Source organism: Tympanuchus pallidicinctus, unplaced genomic scaffold (assembly GCF_026119805.1).
Source record: "Tympanuchus pallidicinctus isolate F22 unplaced genomic scaffold, pur_lepc_1.0 scaffold1, whole genome shotgun sequence".
NCBI lineage: Eukaryota > Metazoa > Chordata > Aves > Galliformes > Phasianidae > Tympanuchus > Tympanuchus pallidicinctus.
Window position 1 is genome coordinate 57,646,816 of NW_026294618.1, and position 20,341 is coordinate 57,667,156.

Below are 20,341 nucleotides of genomic sequence, written 5' to 3' on the forward strand. Positions count from 1 at the left end.
GGTACACGTGGATAAAATTGTACAAGTCAGGTTAAGTAAGATATACCATGTCCACTGTATTTATCTACAGAAAAGAGAAAGAGGGGGTATCACTGAAAAGGAAGTGTTAATATTCTTTTCAAAGACCTCAACACTCTTATATTGATTGATTACAAATGCTTATCTCTGACTCTTGTGTGTTTTGTGGCATTATATGATATTAGTCTTTGTTTAGATCACTGAATACTTCTTCCTTTCTCCAACCTACAATAATAATAAATGAGTTGTCTGTGGCTGCCTTGGAGTGCATCCTGTGCATCAGTGTGTCTCAGTTAATAGTCATAATTTCTCATTTGTAAAAGGATAAGTGCTACCAGAGCTTTCCTTCTAAGAAGGATTCAGACTCACTCAAGGATTCCAATTTATTATGCGCCCAGTTCTGATATCCTGCTGCTCTCTTTATGGATTAGGCTGCCTTGGTGGAAGGTATCATCCTTCAGCTGACACATAAATACTCACTTGCCAGCTGTTCCTTTCACAGAAGTTTCTCAACAACTAAATCATGATCATGCCCCTTGTTTTACCTGCTTCGGATCTGGTTCTCCATTTTACTCCAACAGGAGCAAGCAGAAAAAGCAGCTTTATTACTGCTATTAAACTACAAATGGTGCTGATTACAATGGTGGATATTTCTAGGTCTACTGGTAATGATTTCTAGGATTAATGCACTGGTTGTGTTTTTAAATTAAGAAGAATGGGTTATTTTGTTGATTATTTCTGTAACGCCTTTAATCTCAAGGTGTTGCACAAACTCCTTGGCAGTAAGGAGATGCAGATGGGTTGCTTCACTCTGACACACAGCAGATATTTAACAACACAATCTGGTTGGGAGCTCAGAAAAAGAGGGAACGATAGCACCCTACTGATGCTGATCTTAAGGGTTATTCTTACAGACTTTGCAGTTCAGGACTGGGTAAATTAGTGGGAAGATCACACTGCCATGGGTTGTGCCAAGGATGGGTACTAATACACAAAGCAATCAATTTAGCACCTTTTAAAAAGCTTCAAAATTCTCAAAACACAGCTAGGGGACGAAAAAAGGCTAGGCAAAGTACTGATGAAAACAGTGATAAAAAAAACAGCACTTGCTAGTTGGAAGATAAAGCATACAATTAGGCTTTCAAGAGCAAGCATTTAATTTGTCTAAAGATTATTACAGAACTCATTCTTAATGCACTTCATTTGCATAAAATCTCTTCTTTCAGCTACCTGTTGCAGTTGCAACTCCTAGAATGGAGAAGTACAGTCCTCAATCAAATCTCAGTTTGTCAAGCCAATGTTTCAGCTGCGCAGCCTATTTGCAATGTGACTTTCTAGTCTAATATGTCATTAGGCACGGATATACATGTGAAGGATGGGGCATATTTTAAAAGTACTTTTTGAAGACTCATTAGTGAGCGTGCCTTTCAAGCAGTTTCCCTCAGAAAGCAGTTGCAGTGGTTTGGGGGATTGACTCAACTGCCAGCTTGGATTTGCAGTGTGCTATTTCAGCTTTACTCGGAGGCTGCTCCTTTGCAGTCAGTCTCCAGAGTGTTTTCTGGATCAGATTTCCCATGTGATATCCTTCCTGCAAATTTCACCTGGGCTCCATGAACCAGCCTGACTCCTCTCTATCTTCATGCATTGTTACCAGTAGGTGAAGGTTCAGCAACTCAAATGTCTTCCTCCCTTCTAGGTGACCAAACCTCAGGAAGCAGCACTGAGGAATAAGTACAAAATGGGGAAGAACAGTTTTCTGCTCTGCAGAGAAGGTTTGCTTGAAAACCTAGCAGTCATATTGAGCTGCGAAAGCTCCTCTCTCTCTCTCTGTCTCTCTGTCTCTCTTTTTTTTTTTTGGTGGTAATAAAAATGTCTTACCCTTGTAGTATTACTTGTTTGTACTAGCAGTTTACTACCGTTATCGTATTGTACTAGCCATTATACTCTAATTATAAAGCTACCCTTTAAGATTTTAAATGGTGCCAAATCTCAGCTTCTGCTGCGGTGGCTAATCATTCTTGCTATTTAAGCCTCCCTGTTATTTGAACTTCCTAATACTTCCCGTAAGTAAGCCCCTAGAGATTATTTGACAAGCAAGGTGAAAAATGTTCTGCTGTCCTTCCCAGGACTGTACCAAGCATGACAGTGATTGAATGGGATCAGTCAACGAGATACAAGTTGGGCATCTTTGGTCAACGTTTCATGATCTTTAACAAACAGAACAAGGAAGCATCAATGTTATTTTCTCTGTAATCATCAACTTCCAGCTGTCCATGTTTGTTTAGAAGTCAAGTGGCAAAAAAAGATAGAGGGTGTGGCATTTCTGGCCTTCTGCAGCTTTCCTGTTCCTGGTGGGTTTCACTCCAGTGCATTGGAGCCCTACTCACCTTTCCTAGGCCTTTGTCCAGGATCAGTCTGATTCATGTTTGATGTTTACAGCCCGAGTGTTTCGAGACGGTTCTGTTTGACTGTAGGTATCCCTGCTTGCAAAAGATTGTGTTTTTTAAATTCAGGTTTGGAGAAGATGAGATGTAAGAAAAGGAATTTTAGGTCTTTCTTGAATGTGGGGTAAAGAATCTGCAATAGCTTTTTTAAGTGGCAGTTTCACTAGAACTGCTTAAAACTGAAGTGTGGATTTTTAGAACTGCAGTGTTTGCACTTACATTTGCTGTAATTCACTGACATTAAAGATACATGTCTGTTTTTAATCCTCACACTTGTAATTGCACTGTGCTTTTTGACAGCGTTTTGTACATGAACTCTTCTGTGCTATAGCTCATTATCCTCTTTTTTCCTTACCTTTAGAAAAGGGCAGAATTTAGGAAAATAATGACCTCTTTTATTATATAACCACGAAAGAAAGGAAAGAAGAACAGAATTCTGTTTTAGACAGCTGTTAGTGAAATTATTTTAACTACTTTTTAATTGGCAAGCTATTGAGTTGTTATCATCAGTGAAGAGCACATCGGCAAGAAGTACCTGAAGTGACAAACATTTCAGTTGTGAAATGCAGTTCAGAAGCTCTGCAGTCATCATGCATGTTAAGAGCAGTTAAGACTAAGTAGCTAGATCACAGGAATACACGATACAGGAGTTATCAAGGGTGATTTTTGGATTTGAAAGTCTTTGTTGCCTTCTGTTTGCACCTCTGAAGAGGCTGTGGAGCCGGGGCAGGAGACATTTGAGCAGCCTAGTGCTGTGTGGCTTTGGGAGCTATGCCTGAAATATTGTTCTCTGTCTAGAGACCTTTATTATCCAGATGCACAAGCTTAAAAGTGAATCTTCAGGTCTTGCATTGCTGTCAGTCCCTTTTAATGGACTCTGAAGGTACTGCACCATCAGTAGACCTCTCCTCTAATAGTGGCACCTCTCTCACTGACCTCTTGTAAAATATCCATGCATTCCGTTGATGCTGTTCTATGCTGTTTAAAGGGATGGGGGTGAAGAAGTTGTTAAAAGATGAAGGTATTGAAAGCTCCCCTAACTGCTGTATTATCCACCTGACATTCTCCAAATGCCAGTCATTAATTACAAATGTAGTGAAAATCAGAGCAGATACCCAATTCAAATTATGTTACATCTGTGAGCCAGAGCACTTCCATCATCTTATCATTTCCCAGCCAAACAGTTCTTCCTTCTCCACTCTTGTTAAAGGCTCAGTACCCCCACTCTGTTTCCTCTCATTTTAATCTATTATCCATTCAGAGATATTGCTATTTCATGTCCATCCTGCCTTCTTTTTCTTGTGACTACAGACTCACCTCCATCACTCCCCAGAATTACATGTCCCCATCTAATATTTAATAGCAGATTAGAGCCAACACAAGCCAAAACCTTTTCCACACACAATATGTGTGCAAGGTGGCACAGCAGGATATGTTTCTAGACTCCCCAGTAATGCCAGTTATAGGTGAGCTTTATATTCAGAAATTATGGGGTTTTTTTTCATTACATGCTTGTGCTGATGTATATTTTCATGCTTGCCAGCACTCTGAGATCTAGATGTCAAGTGTTGGGGCAGGCTAGATGCAATTTTTCATTCTGCTGACATTAATTGGATGAACAGACCTTCTCAGAAGGGACAGTATAGGGAATGTGTATGGAAAAATGACAAAATAAGGACTTTCACAGCTGAATAAAGACAAGTGGCTGAAAATGGTTTTTATAGCTTTGGCTTTGTTGTGGTTTAACCCTGCAGGCGGCTGAGCGGCACACAGTTGTTTGTTCTCTCTCCCTCTTCCCAGTGGGATGGGGGAGAGAGTTAAGAAAAACAACATAGAATTTGTGGGTTGTCATAACAATATTTACCAGAACAGAGAAAAGAATAATAATTACAACAAATATGTATGTATGTATCCATGTATATAACAACATATATAACACCACCCCTGACCAAAGCCCAGCTAGCTCACCGAGAAGCAGAAGAGAGATGAACTCCCACCCCCTTCAAAACTCCTTCCACTTGATGTCATATGGTATAGAATATCCGTCTGGCCAGTTTAAGTCAGCTGTCCTAATTCTGTTCCCTCCCAGCTACTTGGGCTCTTTGCTGCAAATGGCCTTGTCTCTGCAGTAACTATAGCTGTCAGTGTGTTATCAACATTGTTTTTCTCATAGAACCAAAACATAGCATCACACCAGACACTCTGAAGAAGATGATTCCATCCCAGCTGTAACTGAGATAGACTTTCATATGTTTCATTTGGGAATCTAAAACCATTTTGCACAACTAACAAACTAGGATTCACAACACTTTTCCGAAAAAAAGATGACTGTTCCCGCCTTACAGATGGAGGAACAAAGGTATTGAGGCTATCATTTGAAAATATGTCCTGCTTTCAAGACCCGAGGTTGAGGTACATTTAAGCCTAATTCTCAGAAGCATTGAACAGCGATGTTTATATTCATTCATTTGGCATTGTTCATGCCTAGAGCCTCTGAAAATCAAGTGCGTTGCCTCTTGTATCGAATGGTCAAAATAACTAAAGTGATTTGGCAAACATCACAGAGCTATTGCAGGGCTGAGCTGGGACAGAGACCCAGTTCCTTTAGGACATGTCCCTTCATGCCACATCCTGGTTCCACATAGTGAACATTCCCCTTGTATTCTTGGCCAATATGAAAAGCATGCTCTGCTCACTGAGTTTTCCTCTGCCATCTCAAATAATTGGATGTTACAGAAGCAACATTAAGCACTCGGGTTATTGACCTGCTTTATAGAGTCATTTTACCTTTTCTTGGTAACCATCAAGAAGTTGTCTTTACATTTTTTATTAATAAGTTTCTTATTGCAAAACTAGCATGGAAAAGTAATGAGAATCATTTGTATCACCTGTTTTTCCCCTGTTGTTTTGTTTTTCAGCATACAACAGTTTTGCCCTTTATATTAATCGAGATGAGAACAACACATCATCAGTATCCCAGCAGGAGCTGTGGACTGGCTGCAGTGTGCACCTTTGCTGTTGGCTATATTTTATGGTAAGGGCTGTACATGCTGTGTTTTCAAATCGTATTGGGGGTTTTGTACTGCTAAATTTGGGCACATATTTCATTATGGATATAATCACTAACAGATTCACGCTGCATGCCTCGTTTGGTCCAAGACCTGGGCTTTGTCTGGCTTCCCCAGATGCTTATATTTTTAGAAAGTATATGCCAAACCTCACACAACAGGAATTTGTTGAACAATCCCATGTAAGCAGTGGTCTTTCCAAGAGTACATTTTTTGACCTTTTTTTTCAAGCTAAATGTTTTTCTTGGACCTTGGTTTTATTGCTTAGGGGTTTGTTCTATCAAATAAAATTGGGAATAGGCAAATGATTTCCTGCATTAGTATTTACACGGCAACAGAATAGATAGAATGCTGCCTTTTTTTCTTTTACTAGTTCATAAATTCTTTCTGTAAAACTGATTGCAGAATAAGCTAGTAATCCAAACGTTGCAGTTTATTTAAGAAAATGCAAATGCTTGTGAAAAAACTAAACAGCAATAACCTTTCTTATGCAACATTAAAATCTGTCTTATGTGACAAAGTTAATCTATTTTGGTCATTCTGACATTGCATCTTTCACTAAACCTTTGTTTTGCTAACAGTGCTTTTTTGATGCCATATATTGTCTATCCTTTCCACATACATTTCATGACCTCCTGTTTACTTCTTCTCAGATCACAACAACCTTCCCTCAGCTCAGGGGATGTTTTCCAAAACCATGGATAATACTTTTTTTTTTGACCGGTCAAGTGAGGTCTGACTAATGAGAGAGGAACACAGACTTTGCAACATTTCTTGCAAACAAACTATGCAACATTTCTCCTTGGTCCAATAAAAAAAAAAAGCTGTTATTCATACACATCAACAACATCAAGTGATCATAAAACGATAGTAATCCAGCTGAAGTGGGATGCTGTGTCCCAAGTTGCTAGTCATTCTGCCATTTACATTTACAAACACATATCCTTCTTAAATAAGAATGATATTTGCAATTTTAAGGTAAGGACAGTCTCATACATAAAAGGATGTAATGATTTATTCAGGAGAAAGGGTGTTCTTTTAACTCATATATGGTAATGCATAACAGCTGTTTATTTACCACCTTCCTCCGAAGATGCCTGGAGATAGGATGGCCGAGTTGTTGTACGTGTGATCTGACCTGGTGATAGTGCCTGTTTTCTCATAATCACCTGAGTAGACACGTGGGATAGCATTCAATAAAACAGAAAATTGAAGCAGTCTAGTCTGTAAGTGAAATAAAACCAGAGATGTCTTAAGAAACTGTTACATTATTGGTGCCATACTCACATGCCTTGATCCTGCCTAATACAGTGTATCTACATCCTACAGCTATAAGTATAATGTAAGAGGAACTTTTAGGACTAATAAAGCACAGGAAAAAGATACTTAACTACTAAGCAGATATCCAGTTACAGGCTACTGTCATCTCCCTTTGCTTTTGCTTAATGTTAGGCCTGCTCTCAAGCAACTTGCCTTCTTCCAAGTTGTAATTCCTCAGAAAATGGTGTGAGACAATGGTTTATTCTATCTAAAGGTCATCCTGCTAAAATTTGCAGTTACAGTCCTTACCCTCCTTCCATGTTTATGAAAGAGATTTTGGTCTTCTTATGGGGAAGACCGGAGGGAGACACAGGCTGCACAGTACCATCTGCAAGTACTGCATCTTCAGCCTGCAATGTTATTGAAGCCTCTGTCTAAGATTTGGCTGAAACTGCAAGCTAAGTCTTGTTTCATTGATATCAATACAGTGTATCCGATGTTCACAGAAACCAAGAGAAAGAATGAAAAGAGTGTTTTTTTTAATCCACCTCAGAGTGTGCCTACATTTCACAGCTAGTTTTCACCATCTTCCTACTGCTAGGTAATCACAGAATTAATTACCATAATCATTTAGAGAATTTGTAATTATATAATTAGGATTTGCTGCCCTCGTACACTTTAGACCCCTCGATGTTAGCGTGGTGCACTAGAAAGAGATGACACCTGCAAGTGACCTAGTTATATGCAGCCTTTTGGAACTTCCTTCCTTTGCATCTTTGCCCTCAGATCCCCTGCTGGTGCATAGCTCTTGGTTTATATTTTTTGACCTTAAAGTCAGAAGTCTGCTGTGTCATTTTTCCCTCAGCAGTACTGTTTTCTCTGAAGCTTTCTCAATATAAAATTGAGAAAGTTGCTAATCATATGTTCTCAATGTTTTATCACTGAATTTTGAACTCTTCCCACCACAGATGAAACCCACAGTTTATGTATCAAGTCTCATTTTGTACTACAAAGGCGTATACATTTTGTTAATGCATTTTTTCAAGTGTAGCTAGGGAAGAGCTTCTGGTTTGTTTCATGTGCAGCTGAATCTTTCTTGTATGGAAGGGACAGTGAAATGGGGAGTTTTTATTTTGTATGTCTGATAAATGGGAAAACAGACAAACAATTCTGAATAGAATCACAAAAGTTAGAATAATATAGCTAAATAACTTGATATCACCTAAACAATATTCAGAGATCTATTATATGTATTATTTGATCTTGAATAATAAAAGAGTAAAAACTTTTTCTATTTTTTCTTTTCTTTTCTTTTTTTCTTTTAAATTCTATCCCTTCAGTCAGGAGAGCCTTTGGGCAGCACACTTAGTTCATGCACTGCCTGTGAAGAAGAACTCTGCATTGCTTTCAAGGAACTGTGCCCAGGCACAACATTGACAGACCTGTGTTGCCTGTTGCACTCCACACATGGACTTTAAGGATCTAGGCCATGGGATAAGATGGGAAAGACCAATTGGCTTTATTTACTATGGCTTGAAAAAGTCATAATTTGTACTGACTTGTTAAATCTAGACTGTACTAAGAAATCCTAGGAGTTTGCCAGTACTACCAGAAAATACTGCCAATGAGAGTATGGAGTTGGTTGTCAAGGAACAGAAAAGAGCCAGAAATGTCTTGCTCCTTGCAATACGAATGACCTCATGGCAACTAATATCAGAGCCTAATGTGTCCCTAGAATAAACTGAGATGAACGCATTTATTTAAAATTGCTTTCTTGTTCCATCTGCTTTTGAGTGCTTGAGGATGCCAAATAAACAGAATCTGACTCCACTGCTCACATAATTGGTAGGCTACATATTTGGGATCAAAAGACTTGGTCTGCTCTCTTGTTGCTGTCTCAAATCCACTAGGACTTGCCTCCATGTGTGCCAAGCTTGGACTTGATTAATTCTTTGATAGATCTAATTAAATATCTTAGGTATCTTTAAACCTTTCTTTGAAAATAAAGTTTAAGTGACTTTGTGAGAGCTCTGTAGATTTGCTGAGGGAAAGCATTTACATGGCATGATTTGCTGAATTCTTCTTGAATGAATAAAAGAAATGAATCTACATTCTGAGAATTTGTAATGAATTTGAAATAGCTGCAGTCAGTTTTGCTGTAGGATTTCCACTAGTGGTTCTTTGTAGAAGGAGAGGAAGGTCAGAAATAGAATATGTTGGCAAAAGGGTAGGAATGCTAGGACAAACACTGTAATTCAGAAGAGAAGGGTAAAGAGTATGGAAGTGATTGATACAGATGGAGTAGGAAACCCAGCATGTGTCTGCTACACAAGGTGCGTTGTTTTCTGTGTGTCAAGAAGGGGCCATACATGGTTTTGCAAGCAAGCACTGGAGAGCGAAATTCAGCATGGATCAGGTGAATCAATGATTGGCAAAGACCAAATTAAAAATCCTTTAGAGACAAGCAAAAGAGGGTTAACAGAGAGCATGGGCAAGGAAATGTGCAGCTAATAGGTCATCAAGCTGAAATCATGCAAGTGAGTGGAAAAAGCTTGGAGGGGAAGAGGGAGATGAGCTTTCAAATCAGAGTGGAAGGCTGATGGTGGGTGATGGATCATAGAATCACAGAATCACAGAATGGCCAGAGTTGGAAGGGATCTCAAGGATCATGAATTTCCACCCCCCCTGCCACATGGAGGTCCACCAACTTCCCCATTTAAATACTAGACCAGGTTGCCCAGGGCCCCATCCAATCTAGCTTTGAACACCTCCAGGGACGGGGCATCCACAACCTCTCTGGGCAGCCTGTTCCAGCACCTCACCACACTCTCTGTAAAGAATTTCCCCCTGACATCCAACCTAAATCTCCCCTCCCTCAACTTAAAACCAGTTCCCCTCATCCTGCTGTTATCTACCCTTTCAAAGAGTTGATTCCCCTCCTGTTTGTAGGCTCCCTTTAGGTATTGAAAGGCTGCAATGAGGTCACCCTATAGCCTTCTTTTCTCCAGGCTGAACAAGCCCAGCTCCCTCAGCCTGTAAGTGGATGAGACAATGCAAAAAAGAAGAGAGTTGAAACCAGGACTACTTAGAACGGGAAAGATTCAGAAGAAGCAAAAATAGGCCAGGGAATTAGCATTCCCTGTACCTTACCTACAAGAAGAATGGGAGAAAAACAGTGCTTTCAGGAGGAGAATTTTTCATGAATCCTCAGTGTGATAGGTCTGACATAGCCATTATGGACTGTTGTATTCTGTTTCCCCTCCACCTCCATATCAAGTGTTTCAAAGTAACAGTACAGTCAGTACAGATGACATGCATAGATAATACATTCTCACTTGCTTGTGCATCTCCTTAAAATACAGCTCAAGAAAGCATAGCAACCATTGCTATATTTAAAATTAAATATTATTTATCAAAACAGACAACCTCCAAATCTGCAGAGTTTCTGTCATTGTAGCTCACACGAATTTCTCCTAATCTGTGTTCATCACGGAGAATGCCGGCACTATGTCGTGCTGCGTATATTTTGCATGACATTCTTTGCAGGAGCAGTTTTCTGGGATTTGACGTCTTCTGACTGCACAAGCCATTCCATATCAGTAGTGCAGTCCTATTGACCCTTGTATTCTTCGGCAACACTCAAACTGGTGAAGAATCCAGCATAAGAAAATGGAAGAGGTGGAGAGTATTTCTTTCATTTCCTGATGACTGTCTATTGAATTTGTATTTTAGTATTTAAAATTCCTAACCAGTATAAATTCCTCCTGTAGATTCCTCCTTCCCAGCTTACACCTGTTTGGCTGGGAATATAAAGAGGCTACCATCTTGAGATGGCCGAGAATGTAACAATTCTGATTAGATGTAGAAAAGCCGTCCAATGTCTTTGGAAACAAAAATTAAAAATGTAAAGAGAATTGATGAAAATTTCCTTAAACATCATTTTTTCAGTGTTAGAAATCAAAAGTAGAACAGTTTTATTCTGAGTCATTGTGCTCCAGCGTCTGAAAGCACAGGGTTGAACCCTAGCCTATAACCACAAATGATTTGTTCAGTGACTCAGCTGCTGTGAGCCTATCACCTCCTTCAGGAGATATTCTACAATTTAATAGTTCTGAGTAAAGTTCCCCCTTTCAGCAGAAAAGCAGAGTGATACTAGAAAAGATCAGGAAATAAAAGCATAGAAAATACCCACATTCTGTCACTTGTTAAATTGTAGCCACAACAATCAGCTTTCAGTGTATTTCAGACTGAAGAATTGGCCTTCTATTTCCTCTGTCGCCAAAAACCTGGATAGCACAGAAGATGTAGGAAAGGATCTGTGAGAGCTGCTGCAAGAAATACCCAGAAAGGCATTACAGCAGTAGATCCGTGTAGTTATGTATCAAGGCTGTGACTGTTGCTAATGTCAGATGCTCCAGGAGAGGATTCAGAAGGCCTTTTTGGAAAAAACAGCCTATAAGGGAAGCTTTCCTCTAAAGACCATGAAAAAAAAATGGATGTTTGGACCCTTCAGTCTTGATGTGTTCTGTACTTTGTACTGAAGCATAATTGTATGCATTTTTATTATTTGTATAGTCTCCTGACTTCAGAAGCTCGCTGGAGTTGTATTATAGTGCCTACAACAAAGGACTGGATTAAAAAAACACAAGGTCCTATCAAACTTTTATTCTAGGAGGTTTTTTTAATCTTGATTTCAGTGACATATCACTGCAAGCTAGGTAGATCATTAATTAGACATCACACAGAAAGATATTTCTTTTGTCAGATCTGAATGTCTTGCTTCTGAGTTCTGCTATATTGCTCCTTCTGCTACGAGGGAAGAGCATTTGGAGCTCCTCAGCGATTCTGTGGCATGCATTGTTACTGTATGTCATCTCATTCACTGCTCTGAAGAAAGGCTCTACAGGCCCCTGCCTAACAGTTCCTGCTTTCAGATCACGTAGTACTGATTGTTGTTTAGCTGCAGATTTGGCTGAAGGACTCAACTTGGGCAGGAAATAGATGGAGACTCATAATTCAGACCACAAGGAGCCAGCAAGTTGTGATGCCTGTGCAAGTGTATTTCGAGTTGTGCAGCTGGCAGCCGTGTAGCCATCATGAGGGAGCAACCCCTTTCGGTTGTCACAGCCATCTTCTGATATCTACCTACTGAGCTTGCCTTTACCAGAACTAGGATTTGCACATGCCATTGTAACAGTTGCATTGCTCAAAGTGAGGCATAAACCACAAGGTTCCCACAGTTTTTTGAATTTATTGCTTTTCTTCATTAACAAAAGATCAGTAGCCAAAGAGTAAATGTACCTATCTTCTCTGCACAGTTTTCATTTTCTCAGACAGACTGATTGAAAAATGGCAGACAGGAAGACTCATTCCTTTAATATATGAGATGTACAACATCTACTGTGTACTAGAAGTGAAAAACAGCTACAAAGTCAAGGTTTTGACAGGTGTTTTGAAAACGAAGCAACAATGTGTTTTCAAATTTCTGTGTTGTTTTTTTTTTTCTGTTTCCTACACCAGCTGGTTGAAAAATTCCAAAAATCACCACTTTTTAAAACATTTTAATTTGAATACAAGTGGGAATATCTCCACTCCTTTTTTCTTACCAGTTCTAACCAATGGCAAAGTGAGCTGTGTGACCCCTAACGCACTCCTCTTTGCTAAAACACTGCTACATCCAGAAGGACTGCCACAGAACCAAAACATGGGGAGCTTCAAAGTTCATGCTATCTTCTCAAAAGTCAGGCCAGTGTTACCTTAAACTTTTTCTCCTCAATGTATTTTTGCCTTAACAACACATTTTTCATACCTGTGCATTGAAAGGGTCTCAAAGTGGATCTAGATTTGCACTCCTAAGTAAATCTTAATGCATGCTTCCCTGTGCTTATCTAATAATGAAGTTGGAATTGCGATATTGAAGGCACTCGTTAGTGTTAGTAATCAGCAATCTTGAAAGGAGGCTTTATGCCCGTGGTTTATCAGCTCCTTGTGTGGGGCTGTGCTAGTGTGCGTTCAGTGTTCAGCAGGAGCGAGCTGCTCAGAAAGGCCATCAGGTGAGGTTTCCATGGTAGCAGTTGTCCTCTGGCAGCTCCCCTCCGAGGTGCAGGCTGCGCAGGAGCAGTCAGTGTGCCACTGCTCAGAGGGGACAAGGCCAACATCGCTCAGCCCAAATGCAATGCTCGCTGGAAGGAAGGTCGGGGTTGCTGAGGGTGTGCGGTTGTGACAGTCATCTGAGCAGTACTCTGTACCCCCTGTTCTCAGCGCATGAGTTCCTGCGTTGTGGCTGCACTGGTGACAGGCGTACAGCAGCTGTGTGGAACGCACCAGCAGCCTTGCCAAACAAGGCGACCTTTCTGGGCAGCAAAGAACAGAGTTCATACAATGTACTAGAAATTCTGAACTAACCAGACACAGCTGACATTCGGGAGCTCAGCAGTGACTCATTGGTCAGATTTAGAAAATGTTTCTTCTTTCCAGCGTAAGTGCATTCTAGTAAATGTCACTTCTACTTGGTTCATGAATTTGAGTACACAGGTGCCATTTAGAAGGTCCCTTGAAAAGTCCCTCCATAGAGATGCTTCATGGTACTGGATAGTTTCATCACGCAGGGTTGCTAAGTACATGTACAGGTAACAGAGAATCACTAAGCAGGGATTCTATGCTCTCTCTTTCTCTCTATGCTTTCTGCTCTTCAGGAGCCTGTGGCCATTGACGTAGTGATCAAAAGTTTTCTTTAAACAAAAAGTATCAGCAAGTAAAGCAAATCATATGGACATGGAAATCTCCATCAATAATTTTCTCTGCAGCTGCTGAGTCTTCTATTTAGCTGTGCTTTGTTGCACGCATCTCTCTCAAACTGATCGGAGAGGATCAGATTTACAGTCTTACAGAGAGATCAGCAGCTCAGAATTGTGAGCCTCAGCCTTGTCTCCGCTGAGTTTTTTTCCCAGTTAGCCACCATGATGTGTGCTCAGTTTTTTTACAGCATTTACCTTTCTTGGCTTCCAACTGCTGGAATATATGATCTCTCTCTGTCCCCCGCTCTGATTTCACCATTCACCATGTCAGATCTCTCTGCAGCACCTGTCCTTCCACAGGGTACAGATGTCAACGCAGTCACACACACAGAAACCACATACCTACAGTGCTTCTTCAGACTGTGTTGAGGTACAGCTCACACACTGTTTCTTGAGTTAACGTTCCAGTGTTCTCCATTGTAGATGAACACTAACAACAGCTGTGAGAAGAGCAAGTCATCATCATTCCTTTTCCATTATTGAGTGTGGAGCTGGGTGGAATTTCACTGATGAGATGGTTTAAAAAAAAAAATTTTTTGCAAGCAAAAAATCATTTGATCACAAATCATACCAGGTAGCTGGAAGAAAAATTGGAGCAACCTATAAAACACAGGTGCTAAAGAAATCATTGTTTTAAAGAGAAGCTGAACCATATGTCTCTGACAAATGAAGAAACTGAAGCACTTGCCAAGTGTGGAGAGGAAAGCAGCGAACACACAAATGTACAGAATGAAAACAAAATGCACCAGAAAGCAGAAAGCCAGGCTTTGTAGGAGAATTGCAGGAGCACTGAACACCTTTTGGAAGAACTTGCTTGGAATTGTGGGAGTGTTACATTCCCATGCTGACATACAAAACAGGAGTTTATATTCTTTGTAAATATAAATGTAGCATCAGAACCTGAAAATTGGATGACTGTTCATAGTGAATTTAAAACAAAGCTGTAACAGTACAGGAAATCAGTCTTTGTTTCGTCATTTTAAATGTCTGTGCTGGAAAGATACCATCTGAGCTCTCCAAGAAGCTGCAGTTAATAGCAACTCGCTGTCCTTTCAAGTGAACCTTTTTAGGTTGCAGCTACTTTCTAAAAACAAGGCTGTAAGAGTCATCACTTGATGGTTTTGTTCTGTTTCAGGGTGTGCTGGATTCACCATGTTACAGGAGTGTGGGTGTACCCACTTCTTGAATATCTCAGCCCAGGTGTCAAAATAATCTTTTTTGCAGCTGTTACTGTAATAATTAACATCTTCTACGTGATGGGAGAGGTCCTGAACAACTACATTTGGGATACTCAAAAATGTGAGTATTGTTCTAGAAATATTAATTCATGAAGTAATCTGTCAGGGCTTGAATGTGCTGCCCTGAAAGTCAGAAAGATTTTTAGCAGTCTAAAGTGGAGGAGAATGACAGAAGTTCCATTGAAACTTCTTGCTTGCTCGCTCTTAAGAGTAGTCAAATGAATGGAATGGCTGCTGGAGAGCACTATGTGCTATGAATATGTATTCTTTTTTATTACTTCTAATACTAATTTAAGAGCTGCTAGCAATTACCTGAAACTCACTTGGTTTACAACCCACTTATTAGCTGATGAATCCATTAAATGCCTCTAGAATAAAATATCATTTTGTAGGAACATTGTTAATGTTAAGCTTTGACTAAGAAATAACAATTTTAAAAAGTAGTATTCCCAGATATAAGGTGTCTTTTGCTTATAAGTTTATTCAAAGAAAATTAATATGTTCACATCAGTCAAGTATTAGGAATGAAAGACCTTAGTGCAGGGTGAACATAGCTCTCTAGGCTGTATGTTCATCTACCAAGCCTAGGCCAGTAGAGTAGTAAAGGAGTAAAAGGAAACACAGAGTAAAGGAAAAAGGAAAATAAGACAAACACAAGCTTTAATCTATGAAAGATGTTTTCATTTGTCAAAATGCCTGGAAAGCAAACAACCTTCATAATCTCTGCAGGAGCAAATCACAAATGGAGCGGAATCCTTGCTCACTGGGAATTCTGTCATTGTATTCATTGGGCCCGTAACAAATTGTGACCATAACAACAATCCACGTCCCATTTTGGGAAATATAGTTTGCACCTGTTCATACACCATAAATTCCCATGGTAGATTTCTGCTCACACAGATCTGTTTTACCAAGTCTCGTGGTACTTGGGAAAGTCTGATTCTGGAAGCTCAAACAGTTTTACCTGCCATTTGCTCACGGCATCACCTAGATGCAAAGTATCTTGTTGGCTTTATGCTAGGATCAGTGGTCATTGGTCACAATGGGTTTTGAGTCCTGAGTTTGATGTCACATTCAGGTTATTTTTTACTGATTTAAATTAATGCTGGAAAAAAGCTTGTAAAAAATGCAGCTACAAGGAACACTTTCACTTAATCTACATCATGTATGTAGCATAGAAATGTGGTGAAGAACCAACTGTTCTTACCAAGTCGATGAAAAAGTAAACGGTGGAAAATCTCTCTCATTTTGCACTGTATGGATCTCTGCTTCTTGTGGCCTCTGATCCCAGAGAAGCTGATCAGGTCATTCTCCCAGTAGGTTCTCCATGACCCTATTATCCTCTCTGTCATTTTCTTGATTTGGTAAAAGAATACAAATCCAAACTCCTTTGTGGCTCAAGCACTTGCAGTCCAGAAAATGTCATGAGTCACCTGCTGTTCTGCTATGCTGGAAACACTTTGCATAAACCAAACCTGAAGTGTGTAACACGCGTACCACAAACAGCAGAAATTTAAAATAATGCCAATCTGTCAACTGGCAAGATTTAGGAAAATGTTACTTGAAAACTGTACATTTAAAAGGAGTATTTGAATCATAAGTTTTCAAATTAAGGAAGTCTGCAGTGAAATTTCTGGGGTGGAAGGGGGCTGTTTTGAGCTTTGGAGGTTTGGTTTTTTTTTTTCACTTTCCTATGGAGATGCATAAAATAAAGCCTTGCTACTGACAAAATGATTTGCAGTTAGATATTTCCAACTGAAACTACAAATATGGTAGGCAAGGAAAAATTTGCCCTTTCTACAAGCCAGTGTCTATCCACAGTTTTGAGGGTATCTGTGTTCCTGCCAAACTATTTGATGCATCTGCAGCAGTGCAATTGAGAAGAAAGGAAAGAGCCTCTTTTTAAAAGGCAAATAAAACAGCTCATTTAAAACTGTTGGAGGAGTTTCTCACAGCAGAAGGCTCAAGGCTGGCTCTGGAGCAGCCTTGTAAACCCACTGTAATCTTTTGGACCCAGCCTCTTGTTTTGGTTGTTAAACCTGTGACTGTTGCTCAGCACAGGTCTGCCAGTGACACCCAGGGCCGTTGTCCTCAGGCTGCTGGCAGCAGCAGCCCCGTTTGTTTCCTCATTGCTTCTTTCTACAAAGGCAGCTCTGCAGTTATGTGTTCTAACTGCACGTGGCTCTCACTCCTTCCCATCCTGGAATTAACTAGCTACGTTTTCACTGTGACTTTTAGTGTAACTGCCATCTATGCATAGATTGCATTAGCAGGTGATCTTACTTGTGACTAGATTTTCCTCTCAGTGTTCTCAAAAATTACTCCTATTTTGCCTCCAGTCCTCAGAGGTCCTTCTTTTCCAACATGCAGCAGGCCTGAAAACCTCCAAAAGAAATATTTTTATTTGAGATGTTTGGCAGAGAGGGCCTAGTCAGAAGAACAATACTTTTGTCAGATACCAATAGTAATTCATTGTCCAGAAACAGGCATATGAAATAGCTGAACGTTTTCATTGCCAGAAAAAACACAATCTGCTGCCCAACCCAGACGCTGCTCTGCTCAGCTTAGAGGAGAGAAAAGTCCTGCAGCAAAGATCAGTTCTTTAAGGAGCCCTGCGCTCAGCACAGTCCTCCTGATAGCACTGAGGGACATGACCCTTACCAGAAGAAAGAGGTGCCCTGGCGACACTACTTGATCCTTTGTTTCTGTGCTGTCAAAAGAGGGAGATGTACTTGCAAATATTTAAAAATCTGACGCTCAAATAGAAAGGGGGGCTTAAGTCACTGAATTCTAAGCAGAAATTTTAAAACTTGCATTCAAATAGAACCAGCTGCTTCTCTTCAGCTATAATAACATCCACCTTAATTTGCTCGTAGGTAAGCAGAGGAGTTGAGGGAACTAAGTGTTCCCAGTCTCCTGCAGCAGTCAAAGCCTGAGCATGCGGCAGGGGGTGAGGCTGATTTGAAAGTGGTCGGGAGGGAGGGAGGACTGTGAGGTTCATTACTGGACAACCACTGCCATCAGGTGTGCAGATGCTCTTTTCATGCACAGCAGGTGAGGTAACACATGCAAGAGCATGTGAGCAAGTAGGGGAGAAACAACGGCAATGTAGGGAAAAGAAAGATTAATGCTTTAGAAGAAACCTCCCTAAATAAAATTTGGTTTTATTCATTCAGAGATTTTTAAAAGCTGTTCTCCATATGCTTTCAGGTATTGAAGAAGACAAAGAAAAGCCAAAATTGGACTGAACAATAGATGCAACATGGAGGCTTGTTCATGGCTCCATGGAAGATTTCTCATCCCCAACAGAGGTTGGCACAGAGAGGAATCTTTTGGAAATAAAGCAGATAATGGGCCTTCTGCTCAGAGCAAGGATATTCTGGGGGTTTGTGTGGAGGGAAAATAATTTTAGCTAAGAATAATAATTATGTTTAAACCTCCATTCTTATTTCTCCATGCTTGCATGTGATATACACATTTAAGATGTATACTTATCTCCATGGCATTCTCAACATGCTTTTCTTGAATCAAGCAAGCCATTGAATCATTAAGTCATTACAGCTTTCCATTTCCACCAAGAAGAACAAGTCCATTCTTTGTATTGTTTGAGAAAAGCTTAACCAGATATGTCTAATATGGGGAACAAAACAATCCAATGTATTTCCAAGTATAGTGTAAAAATGTATTTAAAATTTATTGCATGAATGTATCTGAAGAATTCAATACGACTGCAATGCAAACATAACATGATGTGACAGTTGCCTTAAATTAGTGATGCTAATAATTTTATCAATCCGGTAAGATTTTATTTGCCATGTTAGACTATCTGAAAATGATGCAACTTTTCTTAATTATGTCTAAATAAAGATCAAGTTATCCCCAAGTTTCTGTTTCTTCATGCTGGTTCTTGAAATTCTGGATGGATTGATGACATTTGAATTGTATGTTTTCAGGTTTTCCAGTGTCAGCTGTAGATGATATTGTTTCTGCAGGAGGACTTTTCTTATTTTCCTAGTTCAAGACCAGTCCTGCATTTCCAGATTGTAAGTTCTCAATACATGGGCTTAACCATTAGCATTGTATCAGAAGGTACCTTTAAGCCTTCCTTTGGGAAGGTATGATAGCAAATGTTCAAAATCAGAGGCATGCTTGTCTGTATGAGGAATTCAGTTCCAAAATACTAGAGACAGTCTAAGCTTGACAGAATTCTGTTTAACGTTCAGATAATCAAAGATGAACTGTAGTGGGCATGAAAATTGTGTAGAATTAAAATAAAGTGAACAGAATTATGTTCAAAAAATTACTTTATGAAAAAGTAACCTAAAGATCCAAACGTTCACATGTTCACATCTCACATGTATTCACTGGTGTATTTAGGTGTGTTTATTTTAACACACAGAGCACTTTAAAGGTCTATAATGTTAAAGTGTGATTTTTATTACAGAGATTCTTGCAGAGTTTTAATACAACTTGACCATGTTTCTGCTTTGGAACAGTTTAGGAGGAAACAGATCTCATGAAAATCATGATATGCTTCCCATTATTTTTTCTAAATACACTGCTGTTTCTGTATATGTGATTGTAGAAATGGTGCAGTAGCACGGTGCAGTGACTTTCAGTTGATTTCCTTCAAATATAAGGCATCACATTGCCATGTGACTATTCGTTCCGTGATTGACCTCATTTATCAGAGTTGCAAAGATTTCAGAGCTAGGCAAGTTACTAGAAAGTTCCTGTAAACGTATGGCCAGGTTGAAGGAGGAGCTCACACGGAATTGGTTTGGGTCTGCCCAGTTTGTTCACTCTGGCTTCACGCCGAATAAAACCAAGTACACTGCTTGTGCACTCACATCGGCTTTGGAAGCAAATTAGCTGTAGCCACGTGGCTTTGCATTAGGGTTATTATGCTCTGCTGGACCTGAGCTGAGTTGGCACACATGCACAGTGATTCTGCAACATGGTTGCTCTATCCACAGATAACTGAACTTGATTGTAATAGATGGTCATTAGTGGAGGAGGTAAGATGTCTGTTGTTTGCAACAGGCCTTCAAAACTCAGGAAGAGAAGAAAATACAAACTCATTTATATTCCAGAGATCTGTGAACTGCTTGAAGTCACTGCTTCTGAAAGCTTTGGTATTATATGAAAGTATTGGTGGACAATGAATATGCTAAGCAATCCAGCCGTACTGTCCAGCAGCAGCATCAGCAGTGACACATGTTGTATCTTGAGAAGATTAGCAGCCCGTGGTGGGAAACCCAAAGCACAAATCTTTTTGTCTTGTTACACATTCTTATGATATTTTTTTAAATATTATTCCACAGGGATTTGTTTGATTCACTGAATTCAGTTGTTCATTCTGATGGAAAGGTATCAGATAAAAAATAAGACATTCAAGAATGCCATACAGCTATATGCAGTCTGCTACAGCACACCAAGAGCTCAAAATGGCTGTTGATTTCTTTTTCTCAGTAAGTATTACAGCTGCTTAGGCAGAGTTTTTCTTCGAATACCAT

The 20,341-nt window shown here is 39.8% G+C and overlaps 1 protein-coding gene across 1 annotated transcript in view; it reads left to right on the top strand.

Annotated features, from left to right (window-relative positions):
• The window catches only part of AIG1 (androgen induced 1), a 119,558-nt gene extending 100,850 nt beyond the window's left edge, over positions 1-18,708 (top strand). The window contains exons 4-6 of the mRNA XM_052679565.1: positions 5,381-5,496; positions 14,723-14,886; positions 18,036-18,708. Coding sequence (XP_052535525.1) covers positions 5,381-5,496; positions 14,723-14,886; positions 18,036-18,073 — 318 coding nt within the window. The 3' untranslated portion in view covers positions 18,074-18,708. The remainder of the gene's footprint in view (positions 1-5,380; positions 5,497-14,722; positions 14,887-18,035) is intronic.
• The last annotated feature ends 1,633 nt before the right edge of the window (positions 18,709-20,341 follow it).